At 36.7% G+C, this 22,138-nt stretch overlaps 1 protein-coding gene across 5 annotated transcripts in view; it reads right to left on the reverse strand.

Moving 5' to 3' along the window:
- RAPGEF2 (Rap guanine nucleotide exchange factor 2) overlaps positions 1–22,138 on the reverse strand; it is a 183,001-nt gene that overhangs the window by 89,400 nt on the left and 71,463 nt on the right. For all 5 annotated transcript variants that reach the window (XM_021536561.3, XM_021536558.3, XM_021536559.3 and 2 more), the window contains exon 4: positions 18,734–18,817. In XM_021536561.3, the coding sequence (XP_021392236.2) occupies positions 18,734–18,817 (84 nt within the window). The remainder of the gene's footprint in view (positions 1–18,733; positions 18,818–22,138) is intronic.

Here is a 22,138-nt window from a genome sequence, read left to right on the forward strand (position 1 = left end):
CAATGCTGGCATGTGGCAACACACTGAAGCTACAGTGTTTGTGCAAGATAACTGTTTTAAGCTTTATTTCCTAACTCACAAACTGCAGTTCACACACCATTCAGAACAGTCTATCTAGCCAGTTCATATCCATGCTCCTGTCCCGCCTGGCGATTAGTAGAAATGAACAATTTAACTGCTACCCCAAAGGCTAATCTCTTGACAACAGCACATTTATAGGCTCAAAAAGAAGGCAGTCAGATATTGAAAAGAAATGCCAGCTGTGCTTATTCATCAAAATAATAATCGCATTTACTGGTACATGGGACTTCTACAATAGGAAAAATTTTCCAGAATACTAGGCCTCTTGAAAGATATATTCAATAAAGAAGTCTCTGGACAAAATGCTTATTTTCCTGGAGGCAAATACATGCTTCATCCTACAGTCCAGCAACAAAGCACAGGGATCTTTACAATACCATTTTGAATTTCAACTGCTCTTAAAGACACCAGAAAATAAAGCAACTTATTGATTCATTAAAACATTGTACTAGTGTCAAAACTTATTTTCTTGGCCAATAGTCTGATTCATAACACAATTTTTCCTTCGAAACAGAAAGGAGGATAAAGAAGGGAGAAAGTAAATCAACTCATTGATTGGAAAATGAAAAAGCAAAAAATGGTGATCAGTAAATCAACTTATTTGATATTCTAGTTGGAAGCACACAAAAATATTATCTTCCAACTCTGAAAACACATATTGCTGTATTTTTGCCAACCCATTTTTGTAGCCTCAGAGCAAGGACTCATTTCAAGAAAAAATGCATATACACTTTTCAACTCTACCTTTCTCCCTCCTCGATTGCTGTCTGTAAGTATCAACTTTAAGCTTCTGTCTGTTGCTAATCACTGCTGACATGCCAAAGTTTCAAGCTTTAGCAAACAGAGTAAAAAAAAAGCTGTGTTTTGGATGTGCTTTTCTATTCTTGAATAACTTGTTTAGATTTCACCTTTTAGCACCAGAGAACAAGTAGTCAACATATTAAGATAGAAGGCATGAATTCCATTACTATAAAGAAAATTCTTGATTTCTGCCCCCAAGTAACACACTGGTTCTCACAGCAAATAACTACACCATTCCTGGACTATTCAGAATCTTATGACAGCATGAAATTTATCAGAGCAGACAGTGCATCACATGTGTATATTATCTTTGACCAAAGATCACAAGGCATTTCGGGCTGTAAACAAACTCAAAACTTTGTGAAGTGCTGTAAGAAAGAAGAGAAGTAAATCAAGGCACGAGAAAGTTAAATGACCTTTCAAGCGTTTCAGTTCTCAGATGGCCACACCAGCTAAACTTCCTGACTTCCAATCTCTGGTGAAAATTCATCACCACTGAGGAAGGAGCATAATCAGTGAAAATTAGGGAACTCTCTTGTTACTGTCCACTATATCTGGGCACTTCAGAACTGTCCATCTCCGACAGTGGTAGAAATCCATCACAGCAGTGCATACCATCTCTTGCAGAACCACACTCGCACACAGGTTTTTGTTTGACATGCAGCTCTGAGAAACAACTGTCATCTTGGGGCATTGCTCATCCTGCTGTTTCAATTCATAAGACTGACATCAAAGTCAGTAAGTTTTATCTGAATTAATTTACCAGAGTTTCCCACAGGAGCAAAAATAAAAGATGAACAAAGAAGTACTTCAGTGACAGTCTTCTCCAAAATGCCTAGCTGCTGTAACTAGCCACTCAGTAGAGGAAGCCACCAAACAAACTCAATTTAATTGCAAACATGTAATTTGAAACATTAGCCTGCAATAAGAAGAAGCAAGAGGTGATACAGTCTGTTTACTGAGCTGATTAAAAAGTCCAAAATGTAAAACCTTTTATAAAATTCTTTATTATAACCATGTGAGGCACTGGAACAGGTTGACCAGAGGAGATGTGGATACCCCATCCCTCAAATTGTTCAAGACCAGGTTGGATGGGGCTCTTGAGCAACCTGGTCCAGGGAAAGGTATCTCTGCCCATGGCAGGGGATTTAGAATTATCTGATCTTTCAAATAATTCTAAATTCCAACCCAAGCCATTATCTGAAATACCAGCAGAAGAACTTCATATGAAGCACCATGAGCAGGCATGTAAGCTGGCTTGTGGGATGTTAGATATTACACATGATGATTATCTTCTTAATATCAGATCTATTTCAGTAACTTTGACTAAACAATATTCTTTACAAAATTCTGATGCCAGACTCGCCATAGAAAGTGCATTTGAGTAGTCAGATTTCTCACAAACTAGATAAGTAAAATTTAGAGAGCCTTTATTAGCAGGTTTCAATAGATCAGGGATTTGACAAATTTACTTCTTTTCCCTTACTGTAGGCTGAGATAAGCCTGTGCATACAGAGAGCATAGGCTTAAACCTCATTTTTGTTTTTAAAATGCAGTAGAGAATTTTACATTATACACACTTCACATGTGGTTGTATCATTACATTCCATTTAAATTAAAATTGTCTTATTAAGCCTTACTAATTTCAATTCCTAAATATAGTTTTTTTGCAACTATTAAGGCAATGTTACATCTGAAAGAATCACAGGTTTGCAACTATTTTCTCTAAATCAGTGATGTGCCTAAGAGAATTTCACCAAAGGAAGATAAGGCAGTTTAAAGGTATCTTTGCCATTGTAGCTGACAATATGGGATGCAGAAGTTATAACAGTAATTTAGAAAGCCAGAAGGGCTGCCTGGTCAGGATATTACTGCCTCACCTAAATTCCCCAGAGAACCTTTTTACAGCAACTTTTCAAACACTTTTCTTCCCTTCTACCACACAAGCTCTGACTTGACATTCCCCAAGTATTAGGCTTCACAGATGCTCTCCTCAGTACCTGTCCTAGATATAATTTCACTTCTGGAGTCCTTTTCTATCACAGTATGCTATCAACAACAATACTTGTATTCCCACAAGAGTACCAAATGCATGATGTGAATATATAAACCTACTTTAATTAAAAAACAACAACTAGCCTGCCCCCCCTTTAAAAAAAAAAACACACACACACACCCCAACCCAAACAACTACCTAAAGATATATAAAAATATTATTAACAGGAATCCACTTTATAGTGGACATCCAGGTATTTTCTCCAAGTAATTTGTCCCTAAATATACTTTTCCTTTAAACAATTGACAAAAGTCTAATTTCCCACTTGACTATTCAAAACTATTATTTCCAAATAAAGTCATTAGTATTAAAAAAAATGTTTTTTCTCACTGTGTGTTAAAAGCAAGTATTTTAACCCATGTAAGTAGTTTACAATTTCATTCAGATTTTAATGCATTCTTAAATTGAATTTACACTGATCAGAGATGACAGTTCCCCTATCCATAAGTGTATCTTACTACATACATTTCTCAGCTTACAACTTGTTATACTGAAAACATACGTAGCTGGCTAAAGAACAGAGGTATCAGTTTTCAGGTTTCATGCTTGTTAACAGAAGACAAGTTTTAAATGAAAATTAAGAGTTTCGATGTTTCCCAAGTTTACATTCCCAGTTTTCATTAAAAAAACTCTTCACTATTATGAAACTACAGCAATTTAAATGTGCCTATGCCTAACAAATATCAAGAGAATAATTTAGGACCATTGTCTGCATTTATTCCCTTTCAAATTTAATAGATTTTGCTTTCAAATTTGATAGATTGCGTATTTTAATAAAATAAAGCAACAAAGTACTTCAATTAAATGAAATATCTAAAGCAATAAGCAACATGCATTTTTATAAGCACTTACGCATAGAGACAACCAAAAACTTGCAGGTATTGAAGTGATTTGCTCTATTCTTTCTCTTATCATTGTGACATTGGAGGACAAGGCAGTTTTCTCCAGACACGACCCATCCATCTCCCCAGGCCCCCAGACATCCTCATACTCGCTCACACAGATGCTCTTTTCAAAGCTCTCAGGAGAGGCAGCAGCTACTGAAGAGGGAACGTTTCTCTATCAGCATTCAGCCCTGTCCCCTCACCCTGGGCCTCCACATTCCTGTTTTCACGTCAACCCAGCTCCCAAATGGAAAGTTATTTCTCAGCACTGGAATGTAAATGCATTCATCAAAAGTGATGCAGAATCTGAAGGAAACCTCACAGCACCAAGAAAAGAGTTTTCAGCGTTAAGCCCTTTTCTTTTTTCCTATTAAAAATCAAAGATCACTCACATAGAAAATTGAATTTCACTAATGACAATTATTTCGCCAAAAGGACAGACAATATTTAGGGTTTCCTCTACAATGTAATCAACTTTTATTTCTTTTGATATTCCCTACCTTACATTAGCTTAAGATTTTAGTAAAACTATTTCTAAGTCTCACAAAAAATGCTCCAGAAAATATGGTCATAATACTGTTATAATTTTATGAATATGTAATTGCAATATTTTGAACAAAGTTGCTGGTTGAGAATAAAATCTATTTAATTGACACATGCTCTGAATCAAAAATAATTTTCTATTTAGACAAGTTGTAATGGAAGGAAAAATACAAGTAGCAAACTTTCTTGTTTCTCAAGTTGTTAGACTTTTATAAGGTATATGTATGCAAAGAAATGAGTCCTGTAAAGATTTTGAGGGTTTTTTTGATAAAAAAATTACAATATAATTAAAGTATAAATGCAATGTATGAATTTTGAAATATTTTATGCCAAAACTCTAGAAATCAAGATACTCAAAAACTTTCTTTGTTCTCAAGTTTTCAAGTAGGAAGTACAATGTGTTTAAGATCACTGATGTGCAGTATTTTCCAATGCAGAACATCTAAATAAACAAGGAGATTAAACATTATCCTTCTCCCACCTTCACTACAACCAATCTTTATCTGTTCAAGACTGTATATTAATAAATCCATAAGGGCAAGGCTATGCACAGTTCAGTTCAGTTTCTCAAGCTCTTAACATATTCATGATCAAAATGGATCTTAAGTTACATAAACCCAATACTTCAAAGCGCTTTTTGTGAAAATTACAGTGCTTCAATTGACATCTACATTTAGGAGAATCGTAGAAAACTACCAAAATAAAATACAGAGTTATTGCATGAAGCATATTTAGAATTTAAGGTTATGTAAGCCAAAGTGTCTTCATTTGCACTTAGGCAGCCCTCACCCTGAAAATGCGATTATTACCATCACCATTTATATTCAAGTGCTATCCACTTCATTTCCAATCTTCCCTCTATCATCCAATTCTTAATATCAGAGCAGAGAGGAGTCCCCATCCCATTGGATGGATCATGTGCTGCATGTCCCACCTGCACACTCCACTTCCTCATAGCAGTGCCACGACTGAGGCAGTCATGGCAGGCACCTGCTTTCAATCACTTCATCAATTATTATCTGATGATACGGAAAAAATCTGAGCACAATGTCTGGTCTCAAAAAAATCCCCAAATCAAATCTTGATGTAATAATCAACATTCAGTTAGCAACAACATCAAAATGTTAATTAGATTTAGTAGTAAAGCCAACCAGTCGCACTGAATTCCTTGATGAAATATAGAGCAGTAGTAAGTGGACGTCTAGGTGGGAAACAAAATGGAGACTATTTTCTATCTGTCATTTAGAGAGATAATATGGGATTCAGTCAAGTTTCTCCTCATACATCATTTCCATTAAGAACCACCATATTTCATTTTGGTATGTGCAGATCAGAATGAAAAGCATCAGTCCCTCATGGTTTATTCTAGCCAAGCTAGGTTTAGCTGGGTTTCACATCAGTGTGCTCTGAAGCCCAGACCTGCATCCAACTCATCCTTGCCAAGGAAAAGAAGAAAGCTACAATTAAGAAGCTCGTGTACATGCACAAGCCATTCCCAGGGGAACACATAAGTGCTCTGATGAAAACTAAATTTGGCATGGCCATTTTCTGACCCCTCAGAAAAAAAGGCAGAGCCTGTCATGCATGCAGAGCCACTCTAACGTGAACAGCGCTCCACTGGGGATGAGGCAAGCGGGGAAGGCAGCAGCGGGTTTCCCCACGCTTAGAGCTGCACGCTGCAAGCCATGAAAGAAAGAGTTTGTCAACTAAAAGACAGGGAATCATTATACAGAACATAGGTTGACTTCTTTGAGTCTCATTTGAATTAGTGCCTGTCTTTTAGGAAAAGCAAGTAAAGATGCAAGGGAAGCCCAATCTGCTTTTGACTTGTAACAACTATTTCTTTTAATAAAAATGTAGTGGTCATCTGCACATCAAAATAATAACTAGATTAGGTTTTATTTCTTTTAACTTATTAACTCCTACAATGTTATTCTATTTATAGCTTCTTCTTATTTTCAGCTAAAGCAAGTAGCCACTTTACAGAAATGGTTTTCAGTTGAAAAGGAAATTGAGATGCTGGCAAGTTGAAGAGGCATTTTTGCAGAACTGTCACTACTTGCAAATCCTGGAGACATGAGCTCACTGCATACCATGGATAAGGATGATTAGGCTCATCCAATGTCATATGATAGCTTAGATGTTTACAGCCTCAGATACAGCAGCTCATGTGTCAGGGAAGGGACTCACTTGCAATATCACAGCTAAGTACATGTCACTTAATAATACCTGGGAGGGGTGTTTCACAAGAGAAAAAAGCCTCAGACATCACTGCAGCTCCCTGCTTGACTCGGAACCCAAACCACCCGCTGCCTGTGGGGAAAGAGGAATCCTGGTGCCAAGGATAATAACCCTGCTGCTGCAGCAGGAGGGTGCAAAGAACCCAGCAGAGAGAGAGAATGCTTGATGACTAACAGATCACATTAAAACTATAGAATAAGCACATTTATAGTAAATTAATGCTTTAAAACTCCAGCTGGAAACATCAGTGAACCTCTTCAGTATTTTGAACACTTTTAGTTAGCATCTTTACAGATGACAGACTATAGTGCTTTATCTATGTAATGCTCATAGGGATTTAATTCTTATGCAAATGCAACCCAGATCAGAGGTTGCAGTAATCTGCTAATTTATAGCTGACTACTGAAAGCACTTCAAAAGAAGGTCCTGAAAACACACAGTGAATAATTTGAAATTAGCTAAATTCTAGAGGTTTGCTTCCATAGAAAGTCCTCTCAGTCAACCCTGAAGCATGTAATTTGTGATCTTCACACAGTTTTTCTTTTAGAACAGACTACTGTTTTGAAAAGTGAGGTTAACTTAAAATTTTACCTGGTTACAAGAGTGAATACGGTATCAAGTTTGCCTAGTTTAGGTAGAAAAATTAAGTAACTTTATTCAGTTTCACATTTCTTACTTTTCACTTTATCTTTCATAATGTAACATCAAAACTAAAGCATTAAGCTGAAAAATGGTTAAAAACCCCACCTGAAAAAGCACTTTTAAGAATAATAAACTGTTTTGAAAATTTACTGTAGAAAGGGTAAATGTTCAGGGTCTTTATAGTAGCAGGTGATCCTGACTGCTTTTCAGACAAGAATACCACTTAGTGTTCCTTTACAACTCTTTTATATATACACTACACTAAAGAAAATTTCTGTTGAATTCAAGATCTATGTTCACTGACTAAATATACCATTATATAAACAAACAAAAATGGAACCTACTAGTAGAGGGAACAACAAATTTAGCTTGTTGCAGCAGTTCAGCTCTGCAACCTATCTAGAACAGAAAGCTCAAAGGCAGGTACCTCATCAGCACACCTGGAAATAGATCCTTCTTTGGGAAAAATTACCGTTATTTTAGTTTTAAATTAGAAGTTCTCATATCGTTTTATCTTGGAAAACATTCAAAGATGAAAGGTCTTTTTCCTAACCTACTTTTTATCTTATTCTTTCAAATAAATAAATTAATAAATAAATGGTTTGAATAAAGACAGCTTTGCTTATGCTTCATGTTAATGACGTCTGTGTTGCCATGGGGATTGCTGTGACATCATAAGATCTACATAATGGTCTCAAAGAATGAGAAGTTGTTGGAAAACATTACTTAAGAGGCAAGACCTTGTCTAAACACAGCTTGGCTTATTAACATTCATGAAATTCATTAAAACAGCAGAGTATTTTTCCAATGTCATACAAAGACTTTAGATGCTAGTTTCTAAATGAAGACTTTTTATATTGAAAAATACATAATAAGCATTTTTAATTCCCCCTAGAGACTTTCAGGTTTTTTTTAAATAACTGAAATAACTTGACATGTCATCTAGGTTTTTAAAAGTAAAATAAGATCATATATATTAACACTTTCCACACACACTTGCATGCTTAGCTCATTCAATACAACTAATTCATTCACATGGAAAGCTATACACATTACTTCAATAACAAGTTTCCATAAATTAGTGTATAGAGCAGATGTATTCAAGTTAGATTTGTATACTTGTGAATGAATAAACAAAGTACACCAGTGAGCACTAGTAATAATTTTGTTTTCGTTATTTATACTATAATTCAAAAAAATTATTCCTCACTTAAAATGTTATACCACATCTTATATCCCTGGATTTGTTTTTCAGAACATTTGAAAATTTTAGTATCAACTGAAAGAAAACTCTCAAACTTTCGAATCTTCTACAATATGGAGCAGCATAGGTTTTGCAGGTTTGTACTGCTACTCAAAATCTTAAATCAGAGGAAATCTTAAATCAGAAGGAAGAGATTACATAATAGAACACCTCACCAGCTGCAATATCCGTTGTGAAAAGGCAACAATTTTCTTCAGATAGATACCGACAATTAACAATGGAAGCAGTAATGGATACCCTGATGTAATGGTTCTCACATTTAACTTTTAAATAACCACTTACTTTACTACAGAGAGAATTTTCTCCTACGTAATTTCTCAAAAAGAGTTCTCAATTTTTTCTACATCCCCATTTGTATGCAAGAAATTTATTACTATTTCAGAAAAGAGCTTTTTAATATTAAAATCAAATTTTAGAAAGAAATTTTAGAAAGAAAACATGAGTGCGAGTACTATTGAAATAAAATATTTCACACAATTATAATGTACAGAAGAGCAGTAAAAGCAAAAGCAAAGATGAACAAGATTGCTTAGATGTTGCTCTTAATGACTTAAAATTGTGATATGCTCCATTAGGGACACTAATGCTGGGATTAGAAAGGTGCCTCTAAGCCAATAAGACACAAAATAAGCTAAAAAGAAGATTCAGCAATGAAACCATACTGTTTTGAGGCCAGCTTTTACTGCAACACATCTTAGAAACCAGGCAATCAACTAAGCAGCACCAAGATTTTTCAACAATAAGAATACAATGTTATCAGGAAAAAAGTGAATGTTTCCAGAGGATTTAATATTTTTTTGCACTCAAATGAGCAGGTGGGGGAAGATAATAACAAAAAAAAAGCTCAAAATCCCCCCATCACTCTTTCAGCATACTTTTAAAAAATTAGTCAAACGTTTAACCCAAACTTTCTAGGATGTAAACAAATGGGATCTCAGAGTTGGTATCAGTCAGAGTCATCAAAGATTATGTTGCCTCTATCAGCTACCTTAAAAGATTTTCTCTTTTGCTTTCCTGACTTTTTGCTCAAAAATTATGCCCCATGAATCTAGGTTGTAAAACTCTTCTGCTTATTTTTTTTTCCTTATAATCCTTTTCAGTTACTTTGAGCTATTAAGATACATTCATGCTTACACAGATAAAATTTGCTGCCCGTGTTACCTCAGATTTTGTTTTTCATTGACATTGGCAATATCTCACTGAAAATTTTTCATTATACTTAACCTTTAAAGTAAATGAGAAAAGAACCTAAATTGGTTCACAGGCAAAACTCTCCATAAAAGCAGTGGTCCAGATTTATAGTGTTGTGTACTTTGTTTCTGTGCTCTATATCACAAGTGCCATTTTTTTCATTATAGTAGGTACATTTAAGTATTTTCACAGACCCTCCGTTTCAATGGAGAAGATAAACACCATTGAAGTGAACAAAGCAGAATGTAAGAAAAGCCTGACTTCTTTATTTATTTTAAATGTACCGACAGTGGCAGGAAGTGTCATCTCGGCTCAGCTTACAATTACCATGCATGAAACAATGAAACGCAAGGGTCTCTTGAATCTGCAAGCTCTGCACCACCAATTAACGGTGTCTCCCCTATGGAAAGCTTATGAAATTGTTCTGAACATTCCACAAATGCCCCTGAGCACCAGCAGGTGATCCAGACCTTCTTAAAAGCTCATTGTCAGGTCTTCTGCATTGAAAGAGACAGAAGTCTGCAGCTCTGAGTACCTACATCTAAGGTTTGCATTTGTGAGAGCTCCTGAAGTTTGCTTTTCTCCTACCATGAGCATTTCCATCCATGAAAGCTTCCCTCACCTTAAGAGGAATCAAAACAACTCAGTCTCACTGAAAACATATTCAGGTCATTCGACACTTTCAGCTTCATTGTTATCTTGTCATTACAAACTTGGAAGAAAGCCTGGTAGCACCAGACACACAACATTGAATTTCTATTTTTGTTTTCAAAAGATGCCAGTGTAATAGATTAAGTCCCTTAACATTTTATCAGCTCCACAAAAACAAAATTCCAGTAGCACTGAAATATGACAGGAACAACACTAGACACCAGCCAATCTCATCATTTAGGAACTGTCTCCTCTTCTATTTTCTGACACCTCAAATACTGTCATGATCAGTTTCAGACCTCAATAAACTCTTCAATTACTCAGCAGAACAGAAGATGAATGGGATAAAGAATAAATTAGCTGTAAAAATAATTTTAAGTATTCCTATTCAAAGAAACCTGTACACCATTTTTTTCCCAAACTCTAAGGACACTTAGAGACAAACTCTAATGACGCTTGGGTGACACATGTCTAAGGACACTTTTGGGTGACATGTAGTCTGTGCTGTGAATCACAAATTTTGCTGAAATAGCAGGTGACATCACAAGGCCCATCAATTTATGGCTCAGCTAATTCAATTACAGCCAGAGCTGACTGTGTCTGAAATGATGAAGTCAGACTCACTTGAAACCCTCCCTACATGCAGCCAGCCCTCAGGGAGTCGGGCTCAGCCACAGCCCCATGGCAGCTCCAGCACCTCATAAGGAATCCTGCAACAACACACAAGCATGAGCACATAGCACTGAGTATGATACCAACAGGAGATTAGCAAACTCAAGGTAGATGGCCAGATCAGGCACTCCCAGTAAAATGGCACCTCTTGTAAGCAAGATTTTATTTTCTCTAGGAATTTGAGTCTCAATAAGTAATTAATCACAGTCACATGTGCTGTGATAAGTCTAATTTTCTGCTTGCAGGTGACAGTAAATGACTCCATCCAAAAGGACAAATGCAGACAGTACAAAGCAATTAGTGTTTATTTCTCAATGTCTATTTAAAATTCATTGTGAGTAATTCATGATAGCTACACAGTCATAAATGGACTGACATCACTACTACTTCCAGCTTCCTCCTTCAGCTAATGATCTCAGTCTTTCCTAGATCAAACCCTAAGATCACACTCCATGCCTCAGTTTCAATTGATGGGACTGAAATGCTGAACCAAGGCATTCAAACCAGACACAGGACAAGGCAGCAGAGGGGTCAGCCCACAACAATACCACACCCTATGCCTTCCCACTAGCCCTTAGAATCATGAGCATGGCTCCAGAGCACCACCAGCTTGAAACAGACATACCAACTCAACAAACAGGTCACAGGAAAATCCAGCAGCATTTCTATCTCTAATCTTGTATTCAAGACAGAATTCCAAGGACAAACTAAATCCAAAGCATACACTTCCAAGTAACTTCTTATACAGACTTAAACAGATGTTCTCTGAAACTATAACCTAGGAAGTTATTTTTCTCTACGAATGTCCAGCGTATGGTCTTGAGGTTTCCATCACAATGCTGCAAATCCTTAGCTATAAGCAACTCAGAACCTGGAAAAATCTAAATAAGCTCCACACAGCTCTTGATCACCTCTTTCTGTTATGAACAAAACAGCCTGGCTGGGACACTTGGCTCGAACTAAGTACTGACATTGAAATGTTATTAGCTAATTGCTCCTAGGAATCACCTACTGCCCCATCCTCACTACCATTCTAGGACAGGGATGCAAAATAGGGAGACCAGTGGAATCATGGGAGGGGGTTTTGGGAATGAAAACACCCCTAAATGGAAGGCTGGGCACAGTGGAGGGGGCTGGATGGGTGTGCTGGTTGGGGAAAAGGGAACCCCATCCCTAGTCTGTGTTTGACCTGTCACCATAACCTGCAGAGGACCAGACTGGACTGGGCTGTGGGAAGCAGGCACAAAGGAACACAGACACTCTTCCTGGTGTTACCAGGAGGGAAGGAGAGGGATAGCTGCTGCTGGACTTCGGCAGCAGGCTCTGCACATCCACCCACCCTTGGGCTACCAGTGTGCCAGGAGGAAAGGAGAGAGGACGGTCTGCTGGGACTTCAGATACAGACTGGACACCTCTTCACCTCCAGCTACCAGCATGCCACGGAGACTCCAGGGACAGACTCTGCCACCTTCTCACCCTTCGGCTGCCAGAAAGCTGCAACAGCGGGGGCGAGCTCCGTGTCGAGCCCCGTGTCGAGCCCCCTGCCCAGCTGACTTTTTAATAAAGAGCTGAACATTAATAAAGGCATAGACCCTGATCATTTCACCTCTGCAGCTTAAACATCAAAACTAGCAGCTCCCAAAAGTACAGTTCTGAGCATCCCACAAGTCCATTGTTCTAAAACACTGTTTCCTGCTTAGGGGGAAAAAAAAATCCCTTTTTAGGGATTAAATATAAATTTAATATTAAATCATGGTTTAAACATTTTGTGTATACTGATCACACACAGTTAAAATCCCAGTTTCGTTCTGTTATCTCATAGGTGTCAGCCAGTAATAGCCATTATTAATAAACTAAGTTGCAAATATATGAGTCATACTGAGAGAAGGATTTTATCATTGTGATTAAAGCTATCAGCATAATTTTACTGACTCAAAAGATCAAAGGCAATTCTGTATTCAGAATATAAATACACCATCAGTTAGATATATGTAAACCATACAAAACAGCATGATTCAGACAGCACAAAAATTAGGAAGTATGTTTCAGATACATAAAGCTCTGTAAATGCATATAGATAGCCAAGGGCTCTGCTCCAGCACCATTACACTCACAATCATTACCTGTCAAAATAAAAAATTCTGCCAAAATCCCTAACAAATTTTATCCTGAAATGCTACTCTCATAAGTTAATGAGGATACACTTGGATGAGGACAAAACATTTCTACATAAACTGAGATTTGCTATTGCTTTACACACATTCAAAATAAGCCCATAATTTGTTCAATGACTCTCCAGTATGATTAGATATTCCATTCCATTTTTAAAGTTGTTTTAGTATGGGAAAGACCAGAAGGCTAAACCATCAATATTTAAACAGATATATCCTTTTAATTTTGAAAATAGTGAAAAACACATGTTCTCTCACCTTCAAAACTTAAATCTTTTAATCAGAGGAAAAAGCTTAAATAATTGCTCCTGTATGTAAAATCTGTGAACTTGCCAAAGGGAAAGCAGCTCTCCACCACCATATGAGGCAGCAAGGGGAGAACTGGCTGGATGTAGTGGCAGTGAAGGAAAAGAGGCTGCAGCAAGGAAGCAGCAGATGAGCAAGCAGTGAAAACCAAGGGTAAAGCCCGGTTTTTGGGTGTCAAGTCAGCACTGTGGGATGTCTGAGCACAGCACACACTACCCAGATGGGCTGGGAAGCATTCTAGGAGCAAAGCAGAAATCCCCAAGCACCAGGACCAACAGACTGAGAAAAACTGCCCAGCAATTCTGTATTTTGCTGCTACTAAGAGATAGCTGCATCCTCTGGTCATGGATGCCAAGAGCAGGCACGGGGTGAGCACTGGGAGATCCAGGAGACCTTTTGGTATTGCAGCTCCCATTTACATAACGTGAAGAACCCAATGGAGTTGACACTAGAAGCAAAACTCTGGTACAAAACCAAACGGGAAGTCCAAGAAAATGACCAAACATGGTGAGAGCATGCAGCAGGCCAAGGCAAGCTGGAGGCCATTCCAAAAGACATTTTGGGGAACTGTCACATAGTTGCTGCCAGTGGCCATGTGAAAACACAGGAGAGCCATGACAGCCCTCAGGGAATTGCATTTTATGCTCATTTATTTTCTGGAGTTCATACATAAACCTCATTCTACCATGTGAACTGCTTCATGCACAGATGCTCAGGGGAAATGGAGAGGGGACTGAGTGTTAATTTGTGCTAGTTTGATGGTCATGGTGGGAGGAAAGAATTAAGGAATGTTTAGATTAACAAAATATATGCCTGATATATTAAAGTAAATGAAGATTTTGCAAATATTAATAGAATAAATGGGGGAAAAGGGGTAGAAGGGAAGAGGGATGATCGTCCTCATATTAAACTGTCAATCTCATTGTTGTAATTCACAGAAATTAAACAGGAGAACAAGATATGCCACCAAAAAAATGGCAGCTTTAATTGTTCAGAGCACAATTCCTTAAAATCGTGAACTGTGTATTTTCCCAAAATAATATATTAAAGACCATAAAATCCAGCCTTATCTTATGAACACTATTTGCCAGCTGATGGCTTGGAATTTGAACAAATACAAGCTAAAGTGTATTACAACAGGGAAATAAAATTAAACTCATGCTATTAAAAAAACAAATAGATACAGTTTAGATATTAAAAGTTTCCAAAGCTAAATACTCAATTTAGGACTTCATGTGTTCCAATATCCCATCTTGAACAACTTATTTTTTAAATTTGGAATTAAAGGCTTGTCCAGTAGCTAATTACAAGTAATTTTACAAGTCATCCAGTGCATTATAAATCTTGTCAAAAAATGGCAGCTTTGACACTCATTTCAAACTATTTCAACAGGTAGCTATTTGCCCCTATCTCATACACCACAAAGCTGGTTCATTTTGGACTGCTGTACTATTTTTTATTTACATGGGTTTTAGTAGTACTGCTGCTGTTACTGTCCATTTTTTTTTATCTCAATGCTGCTTCCAGTAAATTGTTCTTATCCTAGCTCATAAATTTTTTATTGATTGATTTATTTAGTAAAGGATCTCTGCCTTTGTCTCCCACCAGAGAGGGGAGGGGAGTGAGAGGTGTCTGCTTTGGGGGACTCTCACTGAGGGGGGGCACTAAATTAGAGTGTGCTGTTCCTAAGCCACAGAAGTGCAAAAGCAGGGGGGTGGTAATTTCTTAGACATCTTCATGGTGGGGTAAGGAGTTATTTTTTAAAACATTCTTCTCCAACTATATATTATCTATCTGCCAAACCTAGACACTCTAATGAAAGACTTTTAAATGGTGTTAAGATACCAGAAATGAAAGCCATGGACAGAATTATTTGGAAGAAAGAAATACATTAAATTTACGTGACATGACATATACAACAAAAGAGCATTTCCACTGTTACTCACCAACCAGTCTGAGGATGTTGTATCTAAAACTAATGCAAGCAAATCAACTAATAGAGGACCCAAATGCAAATCATATGCTGAGTATAGGCAGTCAAATAAATGCACTAAGGTACTTGCAAGTGTCAGTTTAAATCTAGTGACAGCCCTCTATCCTGCTCTTTACAGACTCAAATGCCAACTGCCATGAAGTTTTAAGAGTAAGGTTGAATTCTGCACAGGACTAAGAACAAACCTGCAAATTTGTAGGCAGATTTGTCCACTAGGTCTGTCTAAATTATTCTGAGATACTATTTTTGTTCTGGCATGTAAAAACATTCATTTCAAAAGAGTGAAATCCAAAAAAAAATAGCAAATGCTCTTGAAATTCAGGGTTTGGGGTGGGGATGGAATTGGTGGGATGACAATGTCTGTCTTATTTTAAATTTGGTCAGCTACTGCCCAGCTATCATTCAATGAAGGTGAGCTTGAGCAGGTCAGGAGGACAGACATGGGGAAGCCCTCAGTCTGAGCCAGGATCAGCAGCCCAGGGAACCTGTCCAAAGGGATTTACTGCAGGTGCACAGGGCAGGCTGACAAAACAAGAGAGAATAGTTTTAAAGTGGGCAAAAAAAATGAGGAGTTTTGGACGGTGAGATGCTTAGGGGTGAATTACATTTGGCTCTGGGAAAAGAAAGTTACGGAAATGAGAATTTTCTGAGACAACTGGATTTGGATGAAGGAACATACTTCTTGCTTTCTCCATATTTGATTGCTCCTACATAGACTTCTTGGATCCATCCTGCTCTCTTAATCACAAGTTACACATGTTGCAAAAAAAATATCCTAGTGGGTTTTTAGATGGGCAAAGATAAAATGGATTAACCTGAAAAAAACCCACATTAAAATAGTGTAAATATTAATTTACTATTTTAAATTTAGTTTACTCAAATGACAAAATCAAAATTAGATGATCTTACTTTGCAATGTTTAGGTTTCTTCCTATCATTTGATGTCAGTGATGCATGAGGATGTGCTTCTTTTGCTAAACCATAGCCAGTTTATTTCAGTAGTAATAGGACATCAAGATGCTCAAATTATGCAATGCTCAAAAAGGCCCTTGAAGTTTTTACTCTCTGTTTATGCAAATAGTCAGTTTCAGCAAACATTTATCCAGTAACCACCTTCTATCCACTTTTGACACTGCTGCTCAGATTCCAGAATACCACCTTATCAGTTCTTTCTAGATAGTAGCCCTTTCAGTAAGTTCCACTCCCTTTTTTCTGAGCACCATAAAACCTTACTTTAGCATTTCTGCCAATCATTCTCTTCTGCCTGGCTTGTATAACTGAGCAGTTTGTAATTTCTCTCACAGCAGTTCACTGGCAGTACAAGTAAAGCTGGAAAATTTAATTTTCTTCTCAGGCCATTTTTTTTACTAAATAAATCAATCAATAAATAATTTATTAGCCACTAGTATTCCAAATCAGAAATTTAACCTGGGTGCCCTCTCACTTTTGCCAAGTTTCTTATTCATGAATGAGCCCAAAGCCTAATTGCAACTTATTAATTTACAAAGAAAGAAAATCCTGATTAACCTTGTCCTAAATTTTAATAATGGCACTCACCTACCATTCAATGACTACAGTTTCTAAGCACAAAGTCCCTCACCAGAAAGACTCTGGCTTTACTCTCCTGAAATACTTTCTATCTTATGTAACTAGTTTCTTATTTTGCCTTCATGGACTTCAGTTATCTTTTTCAATTAACAAATCATCTCTCTTGCCTTTGCTTCCCAACATACTAACTTTGACATCTACTTGACTTCATCCACAACTGTAAAACCTCTTTGTATCACAAATTCCATGCTTGAATTTCACTAAGGTATTAGAAGACAGTGTCCCAGATGTCATTTTAAACATTTCTCCATACGAACAGCACTTAATGCTGTGCTTACTGCCACAGGGTCTGTAAGTTTCTGTTCATTCTACCAGGAAGTGTCTCAAGCTCATTGTTTATCTTACTAAATCTCACCTCTCTACAACTGCCCAAGTAGGTGAGGCACAAGCATGGCTGTATTTAAAAGGAACAGAAGATTCTTGCCATGGACTATACACAACCACCCTACATTAATTCAGATATTATATATCTCTTCTCCTGGTGTCTACAGGTAGCACTTTCTGCCAGCTTTTGTCCTAACAATGCCTGCTCGTGGATAACATATGGGACAATTTCCACAATAGGAGCCAGAAGTAGAACTCCTATAATCTGTTCTTGAGCTACTTTTTCCAATAATCACTTTTGCACCTTTAGTATTAACTATTCAATGGCACATCTAATATACCTTTTTATCAGCAGTGCCTGACAGACACAAGACACTTGGTTTCACCAAGAACACACCACCATCATGAAATGGAAGTCCCAAGACTTGCACTGCTCTCCCACTGGAAGGCAGATTTGAAGATCTAATGTCTCATACACCAACCAACACCAGCCATGAAGTGGTTTTCCACCTTTTAAAACTTCTTTCATTAGCATGACACTATATAGAGATGGGTCATTCTTTCATTCAGACTTTCACAAATTTCATTGCATGTCATACACTTCAAAGCAGCCTTTCATGGCTGAGGGAATATGCACATAACCAGCATTTTAGAATAATTCTGCTCTGCATCCATTAAAATGATCAAGCTTAGTCACTTTAGTCTAAAATCCTTGCCATCACTTGCATTTTTCTCCTAGCTCAATTTTTTTTTTTTTTTTTTTTTTTTTTTTTTTTTTTTTTTTTTTTTTACTGGAGCAGTATAAATGTTGAGTACCTCACACTCAGACATTTTTTTTCCATCTAAGAAACTGCTCTTCATTGAAAATCCATTTGCATGAAGCACACCGTTATACAGAAGCAGCAGTAACATGATCTAAGTATTTAGTAAAACATGCATCAAATATTTGTGTAGTAAAGGAAAACATCCACATCCAAATTCTAGTGCATGCTACATGATTGCTCACAGGAAGAGACTACTCAGTACTTAATCCTATTTGTCAGGTTTTTAGTGGTTTTATTTTTTAAATCTACAACATCTGCATGACACTTTGAACAGTTATACACTGTCTACCAAGATGGACTTTCAATTCTAGCTATGGGCATGAAACAGTTACCACAGCTACTAAAGACAGGAGATGTGTGTTTAGATTTGCCCTTCTGTGATTCATTAAAAATAAAACACTGCCTTTAAATTCTAAAAATCCTCTACATCTCATTATTTATGTTTAAAATATAGAATGGAGTACATTCATAGCTGACATACCTGCTCCTTGGAAGAAACATGGATTCTTTAATGAAGACTGAACCAGACAGCAGGATATACCAACAGGTACCAATATCATCAGGGCTGGAATAATAATAATAAAAAAAAAAAAGATAACACAGTTTAAAGCACTTGATTTAAATTACTCACAGCAGTATCAAATTTGCACTACAAGGAACATCAAAGAGGCAAAAATACTCCAAATTATGGAAGGAAGACACAATTCAATTATTTAAAAAATAATTCCATGAAACTATTCTAATTTCCACCTGCAAATATATACATTATTCTATGTTTCATTTACTTGACTTTATTAAAAGCTCTATCTATCCATTTGGTAACAGTCCAAATTAAATATAACTGTAAGTGATTAAAGGAAGCCAAGCTACAGCAAATGTACAGTAAATGTATTCTATTGAATGTATTGAAGAATAATGACAGTTCTTTAGTTCTGGCTGAAGAGAGCTATAGCATCTTTCCCTCTATAAATAAAGGCATCCTTTCCCAATACTAGCCATCTTCTTCTCAACCCTTTCTTCAAGACAGAAATTTTCCTTTCTGTATGCCTTTCCACAAGGTAAGAGGCATTTGCAGATGGTAAACCTGCATCAGATTTGCCAGACATCATTATCTGCTGCTGCTAAGCACTGCCCCTTTCATTTCTCTTCCTAGCAACAGAATAAATTTCCAACAGAAGGGGCAAAAAGTTTCTCTTCCTCTCTTCAACCTGTAGAGGAACTGGATGAGGAAGACTTTGTCATCCAGGCACAGTTCATTCTAATGTACATTCAGATGTTCCTCCTTGAGTAATACAAAATCCTTTTCATATGCTTAGACTCTTTGTTGATAAGTGAGATTAAGTCTACTAGAAATAGCTGCAGTAGAATTCTCATTCCATGTTGACAGTCAGTGCTGAGAATCTCTCTACTGTACTTCTGTTTCTACCACTCCTGCTTCTTCCAGAGAAACTGACTAATTGAATTCAAGACTAATGGAGTTGATCGTTATGAACTGCATGAGCATTCTTATGGAAAACCACATCCCTAGTGACACTAAGAGATGCAGATTACTTAATGAATTTGCAGCACCTTCATTTTTTAAATTATATGTCTCAAGTCTTTAGCAGCAACTAGGTCTACTTCAAGTGTAGTAGAGAACAGCCCACATCTTTTAACAATGATGACAGCATAGTATTAAAATCTAATCTTAAATCTTAGTAGGCAATGTACATGTTAGCAGTGTATTTTTCATTTGAAGAACTGCAATTTAAGAAGTACATATACAGAAGTCCTCAAAACAAATGTGCAAGCGTAAAAGAGCTGACAAATGTGCAAGCCTAAAAGAGCTGAGAGCAAACCATCCAATCTAAAAACATGTTCTATTTTCATTTTCCACTGTATAATATAATCATGAGAGAAAGTACAGGAACATAGAAAACTAACAGATAAAAATGAGGGGACACAATCTATGGCCAAGAACAGAGGAACTGAACAAGAAGATGGAGATTGTATTTCTTTTCTAGCAGTCAGTGTCCTGACCAGTGAAGTGATGGTCAGTCACACATATCAGACAAGTGACAACATCTTAAAAATCAAGATTTCAGGAATATTTCTTTATATTGATAGACCATAGAAAACAAAGCAATAACGAAGTCCCACAGCTAAAACAACAGCATTTTGATTCACATAGCTGAAGTGTTCTAAGCTGCCTATTCTGAAATATGCTTCACTTGCTTCTCACTTAGGCCTGTATCACCCTCAAACTTGTTGGTCTAGAAAAACCAACACTGTGCATAAGTGCAGAGAACCAGGTTAAAGCAGTTAAACATAAAAAAAAAACCCCAGCACTTCCAACAAAAATATCCTTCCTAAAAACATTATCATGCACCTGAGTTAAATCACACATCTTCAGACATTCCTTCTTTCCCCACAAATCCTATGCTGACAGGCATACAACAGCACTGCTGCTGAACTGCAAGTCTGTTAGGTCATTTATTATGTTCTTTAATACCTGTCATTCTACATACAAATAATCTGGACTAACTATCACAGCTAAAAGATTTTGAAATAGAAATTTTCAGCAATGGATATAAACAAAGTGATTTCCCAAATACCTGGGAAGTAACTGTACTAGAACGTGAATAATATTTTTTCTATGTGGATTACAGCACATTATATTATCACATAATAAGTTTTGTGGTCTTGGGGATGGTTTTTTTCTCTTTCCTTTTCCTAAGACCTGGCAGCTTGACCAAGTATTGAAGTGTAGTATGACAGAACAGAACCTGGGGTCACAGATTTTATAATTCTAAAGCAAAAGTAATCTAGAAGATCTTCCTATGCTTCAAGAAGAGCATTTCTAATGATAAAATAATAGAAGCGGAAAAAATTAAGCCAAGAGAAAGTACTTTAACTTCCACAAATCTACTAACATCCAGTCTCTTATTTTCCTCATTTTAAGACCTGATTAACTTTTTGAAATCCTCTCTCAAACCACTTATTTGTAAGGAACTTCAGTTATCTTTTCTCATTGGAGATGTTTTAACTTCAAAGAGAAAAGCAGCTACTGGCTTTCACAATCAGCTGTCAATATGTTCAATATGCAAATTCTTAAGGCTACTTTTAAATCTACCTTTAAATCAGTTAACAAACATCTAGAATGATTATGCATTCAACTGCAGCGGTTTAATTTCTTCTTATTTAATTACTCACAGCATGACTCTTCAGTCAGTTAATCATCCAACTCAGTTTTATCTCTCCTTTTTACCAATTCACAGGTTTATTCTCTTTCTCTACAAGCTGGCTCTTCAAAAGTTGTTGCTCCTTCTCACTCATCTGTCATGAACAGCATACTTTATCCAATTGGCATATAATCAAATGAAGCATCTACTCATTTGACAGCTAAAAGAACTGATTAAAAAAATAAACTTGAGGAATACCACCTAATTGGATTTGTTTTCCTTTGCTTTATGTGTACTTAATAACTGGTTTTATTTTTACAGTTATATTTGAGAATTTCTAAGCTCTAAGCTATTTGCATCATGCATATCTACTGAACCCAACACTTTAATTATCTAAACACTTCAAAATCGCAGTGTCATGGCACTGGAATATTACTACAAAATGCATCTGCATTCAAGGTATCTTCCCTGAAATACGCTCTGTATTCTTCTAAACCTTTCACTGTCAGCCAAAACATCATAAATATTTCCAGGACAGTCTTCAAGAGCAAAGAACACAGATAGGGTATTAATTCTCTTAATTTTTACAACTAGTAGTGTCTTAATATAGTCTTGAGCAAAACATCTGAAAAAATCCCACATGTATAGCAAACACATTTCTTTCTCCAGAACCCACACACTTCTCTCAGATTAAAAAAAAAAAAAAAAAGGCAAACGAAACACTG

Source organism: Lonchura striata, chromosome 4 (assembly GCF_046129695.1).
Source record: "Lonchura striata isolate bLonStr1 chromosome 4, bLonStr1.mat, whole genome shotgun sequence".
NCBI lineage: Eukaryota > Metazoa > Chordata > Aves > Passeriformes > Estrildidae > Lonchura > Lonchura striata.